This window comes from Sciurus carolinensis, chromosome 1, assembly GCF_902686445.1.
Source record: "Sciurus carolinensis chromosome 1, mSciCar1.2, whole genome shotgun sequence".
Classification (NCBI taxonomy): Eukaryota; Metazoa; Chordata; class Mammalia; order Rodentia; family Sciuridae; genus Sciurus; species Sciurus carolinensis.
In genome coordinates, this window is record NC_062213.1 from 61528018 (window position 1) to 61548146 (window position 20129).

Genomic DNA, 20129 nt, shown 5'->3' on the forward strand with positions numbered 1-20129 from the left:
GATGGGAACAGAGCAGGCTGGTCAGTTAGAAGAGTCTGTGCTCAGGAGTCTCTGACCACAGCAATGTGGGAAGGGACTGCTAGCTGAAGGGGTGGAGGGATAGGCAGGCTAACTGCTTCCTGCAGTTACAGGCTCCAGGCTCCAGGCTCCAGGCAAGAAAAGGCAGAAAGACTGCTTTCTTGAAGAGGAAACAATCTGAAGTCAATATATTCCCTGGGTCCTTTACAGGTCCACTGGCAGAGGTGTAGTCAAGGCCTTATATTTCAGGAGTTCTAACTATACCATCAAGACAGTGAAAGAACAGTTTTGTCCTCAGAAACCCACAGCCATAAATTCTACGTAGGGGACACAAACCATCTTTATTTTTGTTTTGTTTTGTTTTTTAGTACCGGGAATTGAACCCAGGGGCTCTCAACCTCTGAGCTATCTCTATCCCTTTTTATTTTTTATTTTAAGACAGGATGTCACCAAGCTGCTTAGGACCTTACTAAGTTGCTGATGCTGGCCTCAAGCTTGTGATCCTCCTGCCTCAGCCTCCCCAGTGGCTGGGATTACAGGCATGTGCTGCCATACCCAGCACAAAAAAATCTTGTGAGACAGAGTTTACTCAGTCCAACTCAGAAGGCAGCCGTGGCTCCACAACAAAATCTTGGATCTTCTGCTTCTTCAGGACTAACATGTCTGGATTTAATCGATAAGAATTGAAGTTGGGCACTGGACAAGAAAGAACCAACCACTTCAGTGTTCCAAAGGATGCAATCTTGCTCAAGGTGGTACTGCTTGGAGAAGCTTTCTGGAAGCTGGAGAAAGCCATTGGCAGAAGGCACTTCCATCTGAAAAGTGTTCCCAGAACTTCCTAGGAAAACTCTCAGCCTCCTTAATTTTACTGCAGCCCATTTCCTCCTTGCACACTTACTTCTCTTCCTACATGACTCCTGCCAGTACTTCCACCTCCCTACACAAATTCGATAAAGGAAAAAAATTTTAATGATACTGCTTGTGGTCTTTTTGCAAATAGCAGCCAAAATGCACGTATTGAAAATAACATATATATGCCAGAATCGCATGGAGAAGGAAATAAAGTAAAATTGTCATCACGCGTTGAAAGCATCTACAGCATGTGGGTACTGCTCTGTTTCCAATACTGGGTTTGTTTTTTTTTTTTTAATCATTTAAATAATATCTAAATGTTCCACTTAAGGAAGAATGACATTTTCAAGTGTTAGTTTCATACATTATAATTCCAAGAGAGTCCTACCAAATTGCTGGAGAAACTAATCTAATTTTCAGTAGACCAACCATATATTCCAGTTAAAATCCTTTGATCTACATCAGTAAGTCTCACACAAAACTAGTGGGGACAAAACCCTTAAAAGATGCAGCGCCACCTATTGACCATACACTAAAAATACAGTATGAGGTCCAGCATATTCAGATTCATGTCCTTGAGACACATAATTTACTTCATATGAACTGACCTTTAATGTTTTGATGGATTTAGTAGAAGCACAGTGAAGATAAACACTATTAAACTTTGTCAAGGTATTCTACCTCCATTCTTTTAATGTTGTATATCCTACAAATGTATTACAAGAAAGCCTATTGTTATATATTTGTATTCACTTGCTGATTCATTAAATGCCAATTACTAAGCAACTATATAAGCTAGAGCATGTGTCTGACAATAGGATTACAGTGGTAAATAAAACTGATCTAAACCCTGACCCTTTTAGAGCTTCTGGAGTCTGACCACTTCCACTGTGAACAACTTAGTCAAAGCCATTTGCATTATTGTAAGACCCTCCTGAATGGTCATCTGCTTTCATCTTTATGCCTCTAAATTCTCTTCCTAATGGAACACATAGGGAGTCCTTTAAAGTTTAAGTCACATCAGGAGATTTCTCCACTCTAAACCCTAATCCAGAGTAAAATTCGAGGTCCTTACTATATGGAATCTGGCCTCCAGTCCCCAACCTATTCACTCCCTCAGCCCCCAATAACCCACACCAACCATTCTGGCCTCACTGATCTTCCTCAAACTTGAAAAGACTCAGGGCCTCTACACTTGTTATTCCCTCTCCTGGATCCTTATCCTTCAAATACCTACATGGCTCACTCCCTCTCTCCAAGTCTTTGCTCACATAACATTTTATCCACAGGGCCTTTGAAACTCCTGCCGTAAAATAGCCCCCTCACCCACCTTGCACTCCTATCCTTCCTGACCCCACTTTCCTTTTCTCCAGGGCATATATCACCATCTGGCACGCTGTTGGCAAATATTTGCCTCTTTGCTTATTGTTATCTTTTCCAACTGAAGTACAAGTGAAGTCAGGGACTTTGATTACTTTGTAATCTCCAGAGGCCTAAAAAGTGAGAGTCACCCTTTCTCCCAAATAAATCTCACTCACTAGCCCTATGTATCCCTTGCTGAAAGGAGCAGACTTGGATGTCTGACGAATAAATGACAAGCCCCTAGTGGACAGCAAGCCAAAAAGACGTAAGTGTCACGAGAGTGCTGCACCAAGGAGATAAGACACCATCTGGACCAAAATTGGAAACAAGCCAAGAAGAAGGGTATATAAACTCCCCCTCTCAGACAGCTCCTCGGCTCAGCCCAGATCCCCTGACGAATCCACGTCAGCCAGGTTCACGAGCCCCACCGATCATCCTCCGTGGAGACTGCCAAGACCTCCGCTGCTCTGATGGCTTCATGGCCAGCGGAGCCTGCCTGTCCTAGATTCCCAGACCATCGACCGGAAGAAGTTTCGAGACCAGTCGTTGTCTTCCCTCCAACTAAGATAACGTCGCATTCGGGGTCGTGGAACCGACAAGGCAGAGAGGACTTTGGACTATTTGATTGGGGTGTGTTATTTGCCATACGATTTGATTGATGTGTGATATTAGGAATATTAAGGTTTGTGTTATCCCGAGTGTATCAATTAAAGCCAATTTGTTTTGGAACCAAATTCTAGTCACTCGCCTCTCTGCCGCTCGCGACACTTGCCCACCTCTTTTTCTCTTTCTCTCCCCCACACCAAGGACCCTGATTCCTGAGGACAGAAATGAACCAAGTACAGGAAGCCCTCATAACCAATTGCCTGGTCTATAACAAAGAGCTAGTCCTATGTGTGTTTTGGGGCAGAGCTGCTTGATGGATATGCTCCATGCCCACAAGGGCCCTGATTTTGGTTTGGAGGTATTTAGTCATCAATTCAAAATTTTAATAATTTTTTGGGGGGATGCTGGAGATTGAACCCAGGACCTTATGCTTACAAGGCAAGCACTCTACCGACTGAGCTATCTCCCCAGCCCCCAATAATTTTTGATTTAAAAAAAAAGACCTGTGTTTCCGTCTTACTCTGGGCCCCAAATTTTATGTAGCCAGACCTGTTTTGAGGATTTGAGGTAAGAGATGTGTGTGAGTAAAACAGTCCTCTGAGAACATCCCTGGAAGATGGACAGTTCCTATGGTGTATGACACTTTTGCATACCAGCTATCCCATCATTAATAATCTAAGGTATGGAGTTTGTCAAGGGTTTTCTCTGTTCAGACCAGGAAGTCCTTCAGGTTCACTAACCTTATAGTGAGTCATGGGATCATTCCCAGCAGTTCTTTCATCAGCTTCTCCTCTCCCTCCCCTTTCCCCAACTCGCCCCTCTCACCAGGCCACAAGCGTGGAATTCCCCACCACCATGTCAGTATCAGAGTATGCCAAGACAGAAAGCAAGAGCACACATAAATAAAACTGTGAAATTAGATACTCTAGACTAGCTTAAATTCAAAATAGACAGGAGCACTCCATTCTAGTAGGAAATGAAGACAGTCTTTAGTTTTAGCTTAGATGGTGTTGGGAGGGAAGAGAGGGGACAGAACCCAGAGAGAGTGGATGTTTAAGGGTATGTGGTATAAAGCAGGCAGCAGAGCAGGAAGTTGAAGAAGGAATGTAAACATCTCCTGAAGATTCAACAACAGCACTCCCTCATCTCGGGGCCCAAAAATGGCTCCTTGGGCTCTCCTGGTCATAGAGGAGCAAGAAGGTAAAGAGGAGACTATGAGTACTAGGCTGCCCTCTGCTGGCCTCCTGCAGGAAGTGTCCTGTGAGCACAGTCTGGCAAGGTCTCATGGGTTTTTCCAAAATGATGGATAAATAGCAAGGGAGCCAGGAATGGTAAGATGTAATAACCAACACATTCAACCCTACTTCTTTTAACACAACTAATACTAAGACTCTAAGGTACAACTGATTTGATAATTCAAGGGAAGAAAACAGCCTGACTCAGTTGGTGTTTACTGGATGAAGATTGTTCTTGAAGGACAGGAAGGATTCAGATGAGTAAGGGTGAAAAGGTAAAGGAGAAGAGAAATTAGAGGTGGAAGAAAGAGCTTTCAAAGACCCCTAGGGAGAAGAATAGAGAAGAATTTGAAACCAACTAATACTTTGAATGCTAAATAATGTTGATGGCTAAGTGAGGACAATGTCTTTCCTGAGATAAATAAATAAATGAAGGCAATATCTAAAACGCAAAGAAGTTCTGAAGACAAGAGGAGGCACCTTAAAGGTAGACACGTTGGTCAGGAGGTCTCACTTTTCACACGTCTGAGAAATAGAGAGTAGACAGGCAGGAGGCAAAAATAAAAATCCCCCAAGGGAAGTGGTGATGTGATTAAGGTCCTTTCAGTGAAGAGTTAACCTTGGCCACCCATGAGTTTGTAAAACTCCCCTCATCCAGACCACATCAAGACTCAGGACATCTGAGCTGGGGCTCAGTGGTAGAGCTTTGCTACCATTTGTGAGACTCTGGGTTTGACTCAGCACCACACACACACACACACACACACACACACACAACTATAAAACACAACTCAGGACATCAGTCTCTGGGGGATGGGACCCGGGGAGTTCATGAATGCTGGTAGCTGTTTGTGATGGCTTACCTCAGGCTCCTTAGGGAAAGTAGTTGTGAAAAACTACAGTTTGCTTTCTTCACAACAGTGATTCTCACACATTAGGGAGCTTAAGATACAGCTGGGTGTTTTTGAGTGTAAACAAAAGAGCTCATCTTTCAAGATATTGATTCAGCAGGTCTGATTATGGTTTAGTAATCTGCATTTTAAACAAATCCCTCCCTTAACCCAGAGGATCCTTATATGGACAATTCTGGACCATAGGCTGTCTTGGTCCAGACAAGTTGTCTATAAAATGTTTCCTGAGCCAGGGGCTAACTCTAATGCAAACCCCTAGGCATCAGATCCAATCTCCCAGGACTTCAGAAGCTTTTGCCACCCAACTTTGAAAGAGTAGCTCTGATACTTTCAGTCCTGTCATGATTCTCTTTCATTCAGAAGCATTCGATACTCACATGGAGAGGGAGGATTTGAAAGATGCCCTGTCTTAGTCTTTTGGGGATACTATAATAAAACTAGAAATTGGGTGGCTAATAAACAAAGAAGTCTATTACTCACAGTTCTGTAGGCTAGAAAGTCCAAGATGAAGTTGCCAGAAGATTGGATGGTAAGGATCCCACTTCCTTGTTGATAGATAGATGGCCCCTTCTGATTGTGCCCTCACATGGCAGAAGGGACAAAGTGGTCCTCTGAGGTTTGCTTTTTTTTTTTTTTTTTTTTTTTTGCAGTGCTAGGGATTGAACATAGGATCCATGCATGCTAATCATGCATCGTACCACTGAACTACATTCCCGACCTCTAAGGCCTTTTTTATAAGAACACTAATCCCATTCAAAAGAGCTGTGCCCTCAGGACCAAGTCACCTCCCACTGTCACACCTCCTAAAATCATAACATATGAATGGGAATGGGATGATAAAAACATTCAGACCTACCTTGAGCAAACAAGTTTGAGCTAGAACATAAATCATCTTGGACCTCAGCCTGATATCTAACTGAAACTAAATCTGACCATTTCCATAAGCTTTGGCTTTTAAATGCATGAGGCAAGACCCCCTAACTTTCACAAGTGGAAGATCAGGTGGTAAGGGGCCACAGTCATTCTCAAGGCGAACTGAAACCAACAGTAATGGATGTAATGTAGTGAGACAGGACTCCGTGTGGGTTGAAAGGAACCAAGGATGCCTGAAATGATTCATTCATTCAACAAAGGCTGAGTACCTACTTTGTGCCAGGCACCAGAATCCCAGCAGTGAAAAAAACCGATTCCTATCCTCCCACATTCTAGTAGGGAAAGACAGAAGATACTTTCAAATGGGAATAAGCTAAAAAAGAAATAATTGGGAAAGAGTGAGAAGGTAAGAGTACCTACTGTAGGTAGGATGGTAAGGGAAAATTCTCCGTGAGGGTGATATTCCAACTAAGAACTGAAAGTCAAGGAGACAGGCATGTGAGGATCCAGGGGAAGTCTCACTTACATGTAGAATCTAAAAGTGTCAAATTCATAGAAACAGAGAACGGTGGTCACCAGGAGCTGGGTGGTAAGGGAAGTGAGGGTAATATTATCAAAGCTACGAACTTTCAGTTATAAGATGAATGAGATCTGGAGATACAGTATGGTGACTCTGGTTAATAAAACTAAACTGTACACACGAATTTTAAGTGAAGAGTTAACCTTGGCCACCCATGAGTTTGTAGAAAGTAGATCATTAATGTTCTTGCCACAAAAAAAAGTAACTCAGTGAGCTGATAGACATGTTAACTAACTCCCAGTGACAAACCTTTGGTTTTGTGGGTAACTGCCAGACAATGCCTTACACACTGACAGTTATATAATCTCTAGTAGATTCTCTGTATTTAACCCCAAGGTTAAAAATGCCCAGGTCTACTGTGGACTGATCTGATCCCAAAGAAAGAACTTAAAGGATTTGATGTGGAGCACAGTGATAGGATGGGAGAGCAGTGACTGAGATTGCGAGTCTCTGATGACCTCATGGCTCCAGCATGCCCGATGCCTGGGAATGTTTCTATGCGAGGGCACAGGATGCTTAGCTGCTGTGGCAATGCCCTGCATGATGAGGCTCTGTGCAAGCACCCTATCAGCTCTGACCTTGATCTCAAGCACACAGCTCCCAGGAAGGAAGGAACTCATACTAGACAACCACAAATGTTTCACCAGCTCTGCTTCTCCAGTTCCTGCCTGCCTTATGGTAACTTTTAACAAAGGACTTTCTTGAGAGCTACACAAAGCTCCTAACATTGCACTTTGTAACTGTGTATTGCAACTACCCAAAAGCTACATAGAATGTCCTAATTTCTGTAACTTTCTTGAATACAAAGAATAATGGTTACATAGTCTTTAACCTGATAATGAGACATATATAAATAAACATTGCTGGCTTAACTCTAAATCTGCATCTCCATCAGAGAACAGAGCTACACCTGATTCCAGCTTAATCTTCAAAATCTGTGTCTGTGAATCTTTATTTTTAAATCCCCCTTACCCCTCACTGAACCCCAGAGTTTGGTCGCAATGATCACAACAGTTTGACAAAGAGGGTTTCAATATTGTTATTATCATGGCACCTCTGTGGCAGCAGATCAGGATACAATGGAGTACCATACCACATCTACAAGCAGGGGAATATATAGTAGGCTGCATGCCCCTATAAAGCAGGTGGATTTCTTCATTTGTTGTATGAGTACTTCTTTACTTTATAGCCAAGGTCACTCTAATTCTCACATGAAGACTGGAGAGAAGGGAAGTGGCTAGTTTTCCCTCTTCATTTCCCTCATTATCACATTCTTAGAGTCCTTCTTATCTACTGCCTGAACAATGAGCTTCCCCAGGCTATCCCAACACTCTGGTAGGTGATTTCAAGTTTGGGAAGCTCCCAAACTTTTCCCTCCTTGTTCAAGATTCCTGCAAGTACATTGAGAAGGAGGGGGGGGAAATGTGATTATGAATAGGTATCTGACTTTGAAGCTTTGACAACCCCAGGTTTAATTTCACCTTTTTGGCAACTTATTGAAACAACCTAAGCCTTGTGTTCCACATCTGTTATGAGAATATCTTACTCATAGTGCTGTTGTGGACATTATATGAGAAAACGTAAATTATTTAACAGTAGTGAGCACATAATAGTAAATGAATATATATAATGCCATACTTACCAATAATTTTCATTTATCTAATTTTAATGTTGATAGACGTTAAACAGAAAATATCTTCTGGCCAGGTGCTGGGGTGCACACTTGTAATCCCAGTGAAAAATGTCTCTGGAATAGTCACACTGTAAGCTGTTATAGCCATTTGTATTTTAGTGTGAATGAAGAATCTATAATTGTTTTCCAAAGCTACACAAAGTTTGATTTAAAAGGAGAGAAAGAACAAAGGAAAGAGGAGAAAACCAGAGAAGAAAGGCCTCCAAGAGGAAAAGAAGTCTCTAAATCTTCGGTGTTCCAAGTTCTTTCAAACTCTTAATAAAGAAAGAAGCCTGTATTTAACCTGCCTTCCCTATACAACTGCATTTCAGTTTCTCTTCCAAAGAAGGATTCTGGCTAACCCATCAGAGCAAAGACAGATTTGGAGTCACACCATTAGCACCTCAATGAATTAGTGGGTTGAGGTAATGATCATCAAGGCTGTTCATATTACAAAGAGAGAGAAAGTTGATAAAAGTATAACACACTACCATCTCTTAGTTATTTTCTGCTCTAAATTCAAGTCTAATTTTTTTTAAGTTAGGGATCAAACTCAGGGTCTTTCACTGGCTAAGCAAGTGCTGTATCACTTAGTCATCCCCAGGTCCTCAAGCCTAATGTTAGACCTAACTACCAGTTTTAAGAAAATACAAAGAAAGGAGAAACATTATAAGCATCAGAGAGGGAAGCAATCAGTGAAATCCAGACGATGGGAAACTCTATTGGAGAATTCATTTAGTTCTTCAAAAACAAATTGAAAAAAAAAAAAAAAAAAAAAAAAAAAAAAAAAAAAAAATATATATATATATATATATGGAGGGGGAGAAAGAGAGAGAATGAGAGGAAACCTGTAGATTTAAAAAATATTTAAGCAGTACCCTATCAGGACCAAGAAGTTCTCATTCTGAGAACATTCTGACCTTTACAATAAGCAGCAGCGCCCCTCCCCCCCCCTCCTGGCTGATAATTCTGACAGTATGGCACCTATGGCGCCCACGGCTTCTCTTCCGGGACTACACTTTCCCGCCGGCGCAAACTTCACCTTCCCGACAGCGCGAATTTGCACCCTATCAGGAACCCAGCAGAAGAACACAACCAACCAGGCTGCACCTCGTCATACCCTCATTCCCTCAGCATAAATACCCGTGAGAACAATAAAAATTTGCAGCTTGATCAGAATTCCTGTCTTGCTGTCTCTCCCTGCGTCTCTTGTCCATTCATTCCTTCTCTCTTAGGTTTGCCGCCCTCGTTGATGTCCCGCGGGTAGGGACAGTATCCCAACCAATATCATCTACATTCGGACATATAAAAATATCCTGACTCAGACAAAACCAAACTATAAAAGATTATGATAAAACCAGTGAAATTTAACTGGATATTTGATAGCTTCAAGGAATGCTAATAATTCTAAGTGCAACAATGGTATTATTTTTAAAGAGTCCTTATCTTTTTGAGATATAAACTGGAACATTTAATATTACATATATCTATATTTATAGATATTTATAAATACATATTTCACATGTACATAGATATGAAAGTATATTTAATATCTAGACTTGATTCAAATAATACAGTGGAGAGATGGGGTTCAGGACATGCTACCCCAAAATATGACACCTGAACATTGAAGAAAATAGCAGAAACAGGAAATCCACTCTCACCTTCCCCTCAGTCTTCTCTCCTGAAGCAGGCCTTAAGACATTCATTCAAAAGACGTCCTCCCTCTGAACAGAGGAAAGGAAAGTTTTATTTCAGAAGACACAGGATCAGAGATAATTTGAACAACAGGCCTTGCTAAGTTCCCCTGACTTTATTAACATTAGATCATAACCTTTTGTCAGCCTATTTCTCCATAACCTTCCACTCATCATCAACTCTTAGCATAAAAATACATGGGTTTACCAATTTCTTTGGGTCCTTCATTCATTATGAATGTTCTTGAGGCACATAAATCATATTAAGTAGGGCTGGAGTGTCACTCAATGGTACAGCACATGCACGTCATTCATGAAGCCCTGGGTTTGATCCCCAGCCCTACATATACACACATGCACACACACAACTTACATTAAATAATTTACCTTCTTTACTCCTTTAAGAGCCTCAGTCAGAACCTAGCTAGGATGCATGAGAAAAAGAATATTTCCCTCCTTTGCAGAAGTCTTTGTACTTTTAAGAAATAATTAAACAATGATAAAAAAACTAAAATAAAATCATAAATATTTTGAATAACTTTATAATTTTCCTTAAAGTTATGATTTCTACACACATTTCACTGACAACCAAGTGCTCCATGAGCTTGAGGCATTTAAAAGATGCACATGATAACAATAAAAATGACTAATATTTATTGATAACCTATGCAATTTGACTAAAGTCAGACTAGGAAAATGCTAAACCAGAAGAAAACTGGCACCACTGCACTATAAGGAAAAAAATAAAAAATAAGAAAAAACAGATAAAACCACAGCCAACACCACAGTGAATGGGGTAAAACTGAAAGCATTTCCTTTAAGATCAGGAACAAGACAAAGTTTTCGACTCTCATGATTTCTATTTGATGTGGTACCAGAAGTTTGAGCCAGAGCAATTAGGCAAAAGAAAGAAATAAAAGGCTTACAAGAAGTAAAGAAAGAAGTCAAATCATCCCTGTTTGCAGATGACATGATTCTATATGTACAAAAACCTAAAGACTCTACCAAAAGACTATTAGAACTGATAAAAAAAAATTTAAGAAAGTAGCAGGATTCAAAATCAACATATAAAAATCAGTATTTTTTTACACACCAATAATGAATCTTATGAGAAAGAAATCATGAAAGCAACACATTCACAATAGCCTCCCAAAAAAAACCTAGGATAAACTAACCAATAAAGACCTCTACGATGAAAATTTGCAAACATTTATGAAAGAAATTCAAGAAGACACAAAAAATGTTAAGACCTCCCTTGTTCATGGATTGGATATCTTCCAATGGACTTATGAAAGTTCCTGATTCAGGCAGAACAGCTCTTTAAAAGCTCTTTAGAAAATATCATCTGAGAAGTACCACAAGTTCTCTCTCATATGTGGAAACTAAAAAACTAAAATTTGAACTGAAACTGAAAAGTGATTACTAGAGATTGGGGAAGGGGATGAAGGGTGGTTGGATTTGATCAGAACACACTAAAAAAAATGGTCATTGAACCCAAAGTGATCTACGAATTCAAGGCAATACCCATCAAAATACCAATGATATTCTTCACAGAACTAGAAAAAATCCTGAATTCATATGTAAGTGCAAACACTCCAAATAACCAAAGCAATCCTGACCAAAAAGAGAAAGAAATAGCTGGAGGTATCACAACACCTGATTTGAAGACATACCACAGAGTCACAATAACCAAAACCATGTGGTGTTATCATAAAAGCAGTCCAGTGAGAGATCCCAGAAATAAATCCACACATCTATAGCCTACTGATTCTCCACAAAGCTTCCAAAACATAAATTGGAAAAAAGGACAGTCTCTTCAGTAAATGGTTCTGGGAAAATTATATATTCACATGCAGATTATTGAAACTTGTTCCCATCTCTCACCCTATAAAAAAATCAACAGCCTGGGATGTAGCTCAGTGGTAGAGCACCTGACTACTGTGTTCAAGGCCCTGGGTTCAGGTGCACACACACACACACACACACACACACACACACACACACACACGCCCCACATCAAAATGGATTTAAGACTTAAATACAAGACCTGAAACTGAAAACCAGAATAAAACATAAGAAAAACGCTTGAAAACATTGGTACTTGCATGATTTTCTGAATGGAACCCCAAAACATAGGAATCCAAGGCAAAAATTGACAAATGAGATTACATGAAACTAAAAAAACTTCTGCACGACAGAGGAAACACTCAACAGACTGAAGAGACAACCTATAGAATGGGAGAAAGTGTTTGCCAAATATTCCTCTGACAGAGGGTTAATATCCAGAGTATATAAAGAATTCAAAAAACATAACAAAAAGCAAGTAACTCAGTTTAAAATGAACAAATGACCTGAATAGATATTTCTGAAAAAAGAAATACGAATTGCAAATAACATGAAAAAAATACTCAATGTCATCAGCCATCAGGGAAATGCAAATCCAAGCTACCATGAGATAACATCTACTCCAGTTAGAAAGACTATTAGTAAAAAAAAAAAAAAAAAAAATGCTCAGAAGGATATAGAGAAAAAGGTACTCATACACTGTTGGTGGGAATGTAATATTTTACAGAAAGTATGGAGAGCAATATGGAGGTTCTTTCAAAAACTAAAAATAGAACTACCATATGATCTACCTATCCTATTTCAGGGTATATATCCAAAGGAAACTAAATCAGCATACCAAAAAGAAACCTGCATGCACATGTTTCTTGCACCCTATTCACAATGACTAAGATATGCAATCAAGCTAGATGCCCATGAGAAATAAATGGGTAAAGAAAATATGAGACATAGATTCACACACACAATGGAGTATTATTCAGCCATCAATTATGAAATCTTGACATTTGCAGCAAAATTGATGAAACTGGAGGACATTTATGTTAAGTGAAACAAGCCAGACATAGAAACACAAGTACCATGTGTTCTCTCTCATATGTAGAAACTAAAAAATTAGTTGACTTGAAAGTAAAAAGTGATGACTAGGGAGTGGGGGAAAGTTGAAGAGCAGTTGAATTTGATCAGCACAAACTGTATGTCTGTATGGAAATATGACACTGAATCCCATTAATATGTACAGCTAATAGATATTTATTTTAAAAATTTGTTTATATTTGAAAAACAGAAAAAGAAGGAAGGAGACACTCATTATGAGTCCCTTGAATTTCTCTCTCCCCAAGTCCACCCTCAGCTGCTGAAGACCAAGGGGCTGGGTTTTATTTTTCAATCAATTCCCAGATCCTAGCAGAAGCCTAGAGAAGAGTATCATGGATGAATGGATGGATGGGAAAAAATCGGAAAAAAATGAAACTACAGAAAGAGGGTGAAGGGTGAGATTCTGATATCTGAAACAGGGAGCAGGAAGCTGAGGTCAGTCTCCTGGACTTGCCAGGGAACAGTGAAGGAAAAAGATCTTCACCTGATCTACCTGAAGCCAAAATAGTAACCAACACACACACACACACACACACACACACACACACACACAAAAGAAGAGAAGAAAGGAACTAGGAATGGTCTGTAGCCAGGAGGATGTGTGTTGCACCTTTCAGCTGATTTAGTCTCTCTTCTGCACAAGTCAGTTATCCCCATGTGAGTCTAACTGTAGAGCCTCTAAGGAAACCTAGCCTCCATGCCCAAGGGGCCAACAAAGAACTGGTGGCCCTAGGGAAGCTGAAGTCATACCCACAAAGTGGGGATGCTGCACTGCATGCTGGGGATGTCCATCCTTTGCATCACTGTTGACCTCACTCACCAGGGCAGAAAAAGGGCATACAGAGCTTGTTGGAGGAAGAAAGGGAAGCAGGGAATCAGTGTGCAAAAAAATAAACACTACTGTGACAACCAGATATTGTAGAAGGTAAGTATATCATATGGACAGTTTATCATATGCACATCTTGAAAATTTGCACTTACCAGAACCTGTTACAGATCCCTCTGCAATGTTTTCCTCAGTGCAAGCACATAGCCATCTACTTACAGCTCAAAGCACCTTCATACTCAGCTGCAAAGCAAAATTGTCTGAGAGTGCTTAACTGTCAGCTTATGACTGATGTTCATCACCCTGGATTCCTTGATGCTTTCTTCAGCCATGACCCTGAGCAGCAGAAAGAGCTTCTGGTGTAACACTCGGGGCTTGGGACTATTCCACTGTCCATCAGGCTGAACACAAAGCCACTTATTCACAGATTTTCTGCAGCTTGCTTCCAGCCCTGCTTATGCCCAGACAAATGCACAGCTGGCACTGCTGCTTGGGAAGTCTTGGCTGCCTTCCAAGGTTTGTTTGTTTGTTTGTTGGGGGGAGGGGTGGTTGGTTGGTTTGATTGGTTTATTTTTGTGTGTTTTTTCTTTTTTTTTTTTTTTATTTTATTACATTTACATAGGGTAATGATGTTTATTTTATTTTTCCCCTCCCCCCACCCTTCCCACCCCTCTTTTCCCTCTACACAGTCCTTCTTTCCTTCATTCTTGCCGCTGTCCTTAGCCTAACTCTAAACCTAACCCTAAACCTAATGCTAGCCCCTCCCACCCCCCATTATATGTCCTCATTTGCTTATCAGCGAGATCATTCCACCTTTAGTTTTTTGAGATTGGCTTATCTCACTTAGCATGATATTCTCCAATTTCGACCATTTGCCTACAAATGCCATAATTTTATCATTCTTCATTGCGGAGTAATATTCCATTGTATAAATATGCCACAGTTTCTTATCCATTCATCAACTGAAGGGCATCTAGGTTGGTTCCACAATCTGGCTATGGTGAATTGAGCAGCAATGAACATTGATGTGGCTGTATCTCTGTAGTATGCTGATTTTAAGTCCTTTGGGTATAGGCCAAGGAGTGGGATAGCTGGGTCAAATGGTGTCTCCATTCCAAGCTTTCTGAGGAATCTCCACACTGCTTTCCAGAGTGGCTGCACTAATTTGCAACCCCACCAGCAATGTATGAGTGTTCCTTTTTCACCACATCCTCGCCAACACCTATTGTTGCTTGTATTCTTGATAATCGCCATTCTAATTGGGGTGAGATGAAATCTTAGGGTAATTTTGATTTGCATTTCCCTTATTACTAGGGATGTTGAACATTTTTTCATATATCTGTTGATTACTTGTACATCTTCTTCTGTGAAGTGTCTGTTCATTTCCTTAGCCCATTTGTTGATTGGATTATTTGTATTCTTCGTGTAGAGTTTTTTGAGTTCTTTATAGATTCTGGAAATTAGCGCTCTATCTGAGGTATGGTTGGCAAAGATATTCTCCCACTCTGTAGGCTCTCTCTTCACATTGCTGATAGTTTCCTTTGCTGAGAGAAAGCTTTTTAGTTTGAATCTATCCCAGTTGTTGATTCTTGCTTTTATTTCTTGTGCTATGGGAGTCCTGTTAAGGAAGTCTGATCCTAAGCCAACAAGTTGAAGATTTGGACCTACTTTTTCTTCTATAAGATGCAGGGTCTCTGGTCTGATTCCGAGGTCCTTGATCCATTTTGAGTTGAGTTTTGTGTAGGGTGAGAGATAGGGGTTTAATTTCATTCTGTTGCATATGGTTTTCCAGTTTTCCCAGCACCATTTGTTGAAGAGGCTATCTTTTCTCCATTGCATGTTTTTGGACCCTTTGTCTAGTATGAGAAAATTGTATTTATTTGGGTTTGTGTCCATGTCCTCTATTCTGTACCATTGATCTACCTGTCTATTTTGGTACCAATACCATGCGGTTTTTGTTACTATTGCTTTGTAGTAGAGTTGAAGATCTGGTATTGCAATACCCCCTGCTTCGTTCTTGCTACTTAGGATTGCTTTAGCTATTCTAGGTTTTTTATTCTTCCAGATGAATTTCATAATTGCTTGCTCTATTTCTGCAAGATACATCATTGGGATTTTAATTGGAATTGCATTGAATCTGTATAGCACTTTAGGTAGTATGGCCATTTTGACAATATTAATTCTGCCTATCCAGGAACATGGGAGATCTTTCCATCTTCTAAGGTTTTCTTGAATTTCTTTCATTAGTGTTCTGTAGTTCTCATTGTAGAGGTCTTTCACCTCTTTTGTGAGATTGATTCCCAAGTATTTTATTTTTTTCGATGCTATTGTGAATGGGGTAGTTTTCCTAAATTCTCTTTCTGAAGATTCATCACTTATGTATAAAAATGCATTGGATTTATGAGCATTGATCTTGTAACCTGCTACTTTACTGAATTCACTTATGAGTTCTAAAAGTTTTCTGGTGGAATTTCCAGGTTCCTCTAAATATAATAATCATGTCATCAGCGAACAGGGATAGTTTGAGTTCTTCTTTTCCAATTCGTATCCCTTTAATTTCTTTGGTTTGTCTGATTGCTCTGGCTAGAGTCTCAAGGACGATGTTGAATAGAAGCGGTGAAAGAGGGCATCCCTGCCTTGTTCCAGTTTTTAGGGGGAACGCTTTCAGTTTTTCACCATTTAGAATGATATTAGCCATGGGCTTAGCGTAGATGGCCTTTATAATGTTTAGGAATGTTCCCACTACCCCAATTTTTTCTAGTGTTTTGAGTATGAAGGGATGCTGTATTTTATCAAATGCTTTTTCTGCATCTATTGAAATAATCATGTGATTCTTAACTTTAAGTCTGTTGATATGGTGAATGACATTTATTGATTTCCGAATGTTGAACCAACCTTGCATCCCTGGGATAAAACCCACTTGATCGTGGGTGCACTATCTTTTTAATATACATTTGTATGCGATTTGCTAAAATTTTGTTGAGAATTTTTGCATCGATATTCATTAAGGATATTGGTCTGAAATTTTCTTTCCTCAATGTGTCTCTGTCTGGTTTAGGTATCAGGGTGATATTGGCTTCATAGAACGAGTTTGGTAGGGTTCCCTCCTCTTCTATTTCATGGAATAGTTTGAGGAGTATTGGAATGAGCTCTTCTTTAAAGGTTTTGTAGAACTCGGCTGAGAACCCATCTGGTCCTGGACTTTTCTTTGTTGGTAGGCTTTTGATGACCTCTTCTATTTCATTGCTTGAAATTGGTTTATTTAAGTTGTGTATGTCCTCCTCGTTCAGTTTAGGTAGTTCATATGTCTCTAGAAATTTGTTGATGTCTTCGAGGTTTTCTGTTTTGTTGGAGTATAGATTTTTGAAATAGCTTCTAATTATGTTTTGTATTTCAGTCGTGTCTGTTGTGATGTTTCCTTGTTCATTCTGAATTTTAGTAATTTGAGTTTTCTCCCTCTTTCTCTTTGTTAGTGTGGCTAAGGGTTTATCAATTTTGTTTATTTTTTCAAAGAACCAACTATTTATTTTGTTAATTTTTCCAATTGTTTCTTTTGTTTCGATTTCGTTGATTTTGGCTCTGATTTTAACTATTTCCTGTCTTCTACTACTTTTGGTATTGGTCTGCTCTTCTTTTTCTAGTGCTTTGAGCTGTAGTGTTAAGTCGTTTATTTGTTGATTTCTACTTCTTTTTTTTGAATGCACCCCATGAAATAAATCTTCCTCTAAGTACTGCTTTCATAGTGTCCCAGAGATTTTGATATGATGTGTCTTTGTTCTCGTTTACTTCTAAGAATTTTTTAATTTCCCTCCTGATGTCTTCTGTTATCCATTCATCATATAATAGTGTATTATTTAGTCTCCAGGTATTGGAGAAGTTTCTGTTTTTTATTCTGTCATTTATTTCTAATTTCAACCCATTATGATCTGATAGAGTACAAGGTAGTATCTCTATCTTCTTGTATTTGCTAACAGTAGCTTTGTGGCACAAAATATGGTCTATTTAGAGAAGGATCCATGTGCTGCTGAGAAGAAAGTGTATTCGTTCTTTGTTGGATGGTATATTCTATATATGTCCATTAAGTCTAAATTGCTGATTGTGTTGTTGAGATCTATAGTTTCTTTATTCAATTTTTGTTTGGACGATCTATCCAGTGGTGAGAGAGGTGTGTTAAAATCGCCTAGTATTATTGTGTTGTGGTCTATTTGAATTCTGTAATTGAGAAGGATTTGTTTGACATACGTGGATGAGCCAATGTTCGGGGCATAGATATTTATGATTGTTATGTCTTGCTGATTTATGCTTCCCTTAAGCAGCATGTAATGTCCTTCTTTATCCCTTCTGACTAGTTTTGGTTTGAAGTCCACATTATCTGAGATGAGGATGGATACTCCAGCTTTTTTGCTGTGTCCGTGTGCATGGTATGTTTTTCCCCATCCTTTCACCTTTAGTCTATGGGTGTCTCTTTCTATGAGGTGAGTCTCTTGCAGGCAGCATATTGTTGGATTTTTCTTTTTAATCCAATCTGCCAGTCTATGTCTTTTGATTGACGAGTTCAGGCCATTAACATTCAGGGTTATTATTGTGATATGATTTGTATTCCCAGTCATTTGACTCATATTTGTTTTTGACATGATTTGGTTTCTCCTTTATTTGGCTATTCCTTTAGGCTAGCGCCTTCTGTTGCTGATTTGCATCATTGTTTTTCATCTCTTCCTCATGGAATATTTTGCTGAGAATGTTCTGTAATACTGGCTTTCTTTTTGTAAATTCCTTTAGCTTTTGTTTATCATGGAAGGATCTTATTTCATCGTCAAATTTGAAGGTAAGTTTTTCTGGGTATAAGATTCTTGGTTGGCATCCGTTTTCTTTCAGGGCTTGGTATATGTTGTTCCAGGCCCTTCTAGCTTTTAGGGTCTGGATTGAAAAATCTGCTGATATTCTTATTGGCTTCCCTCTGAATGTAATTTGATTCTTTTCTCTTGCGGCCTTTAAAATTCTGTCTTTATTTTGTATGTTAGGTATTTTCATAATAATGTGCCTTGGTGTGGGTCTGTTGTAATTTTGTATGTTTGGAGTTCTATAAGCCTCTTGTACTTGGTTTTCCATTTCATTCTTCAGATTTGGGAAATTTTCTGTTATTATTTCATTGAATAGATTGTTCATTTCTTTGGTTTGTTTCTCTAAGCCTTCCTCAATCCCAATAATTCTTAAATTTGGCCTTTTCATGATATTGTTTTTTCTTATTAGGGGCGGGGTTGCAGGTGTGGTATTGCTGGGAATCAACACCCAGGGCCTCTTAATATCCTAACCAACAAACTGAATCCTAAAAAATTAAATAATAGCATGTTGTGGCTATTGTAAGAAATAAAAAAGATAATGTATGTAAAGCATCTAGCGCTGTGGCTAGATACTCTCAAAATTCAGTAGTTTTCCTTCTCCCCTGCATTACTACCATCCTCTTCTTCCAGTACCTCTTTTCCTAGTTATTTGTTTGGCCTCACTCAATAGGAAAATCTTCAAGATTCAATGAAAGCTATGGGCTGACACTGCAGAATGCTTTGAATGCTGAACAGGATAGATGAGCATGATACTCAAAATGCAATTTATTCTGGATCCATTCATCAAGCTCTAGCATGTGAAAGACACCCAATAATATTTATTACAATAGATAATTCTTTTATTAAAAGAGAAATGCTTATTCTAAAATGACTTTTGATGAGTTTTTAGAAATGTTATGTTTTCATATATGTTTACATATTTACACATCATATATTCATTATATATTTAGGTCATACATGTATATTTTTATCATTTTAAATTTTCAAATACCCATTGAAACAGAGAGAATACCAAACAGAACCCAAATGGGTCTATATCTAGCTTTAATATTTATGAACCATTTAGCATTCCTGCTTCATGCATCTTCCCTCCACTTTTGTTACTGCCGTTGTTTTGCTGGAGCAAATCCGGGATATCTTATTGTACTACCATATACTTTAGAATATAGCATTCACAGATAAGAACATTCTCTAACATAACCACAATACCATTACCACGCCTGTAGCACAATAAGAAAATAATCTGATCTATGTTCTCTGTTCCTGACCCAGACCTTCTAAAATCCTTGGAATTTCCTGAGTGAGAAGTAATATCCTTTGTTATTCATAAAGTGCCTCTGTCAATCACACCTAAGTTTATGGTAATGAAGTAACTGCAGTGAGGGTGCAGACTGGAAATTAAGCACTATGAAAACTCTTGAGACCTGATGAGCTTCCAGGGTGATGAACCCATCACCATGCTGGGAGGATAGCATGCCTAGAGAGAGCAAGGAAGATCCTAGACTACTTTCCTATCCCATATACATGACTCTCTACATATCTTCCATCTGTCTGTTTCTAAGTTGTAGCCTTTAAATAAACAGGTAAACATAAGTTGTGTTTCCCGGAGTCATCTAGCAAACTATCAAACTCGAGGAGGGAGTATGGTAACCCCTGATTTAGAGTTGGTCAGTTAGAAGTACAGGAGGTTCAACCTCTGATTAGCAATTAAAGTAAGGG

The 20129-nt window shown here is 39.2% G+C and overlaps 1 protein-coding gene across 1 annotated transcript in view; it reads right to left on the minus strand.

Moving 5' to 3' along the window:
- Positions 1-607: 607 nt before the first annotated feature.
- The window catches only part of Ly96 (lymphocyte antigen 96), a 91058-nt gene continuing 71536 nt past the window's right edge, over positions 608-20129 (minus strand). Inside the window, exon 7 of the mRNA XM_047550180.1 lies at positions 608-800. Coding sequence (XP_047406136.1) covers positions 608-800 — 193 coding nt within the window. The remainder of the gene's footprint in view (positions 801-20129) is intronic.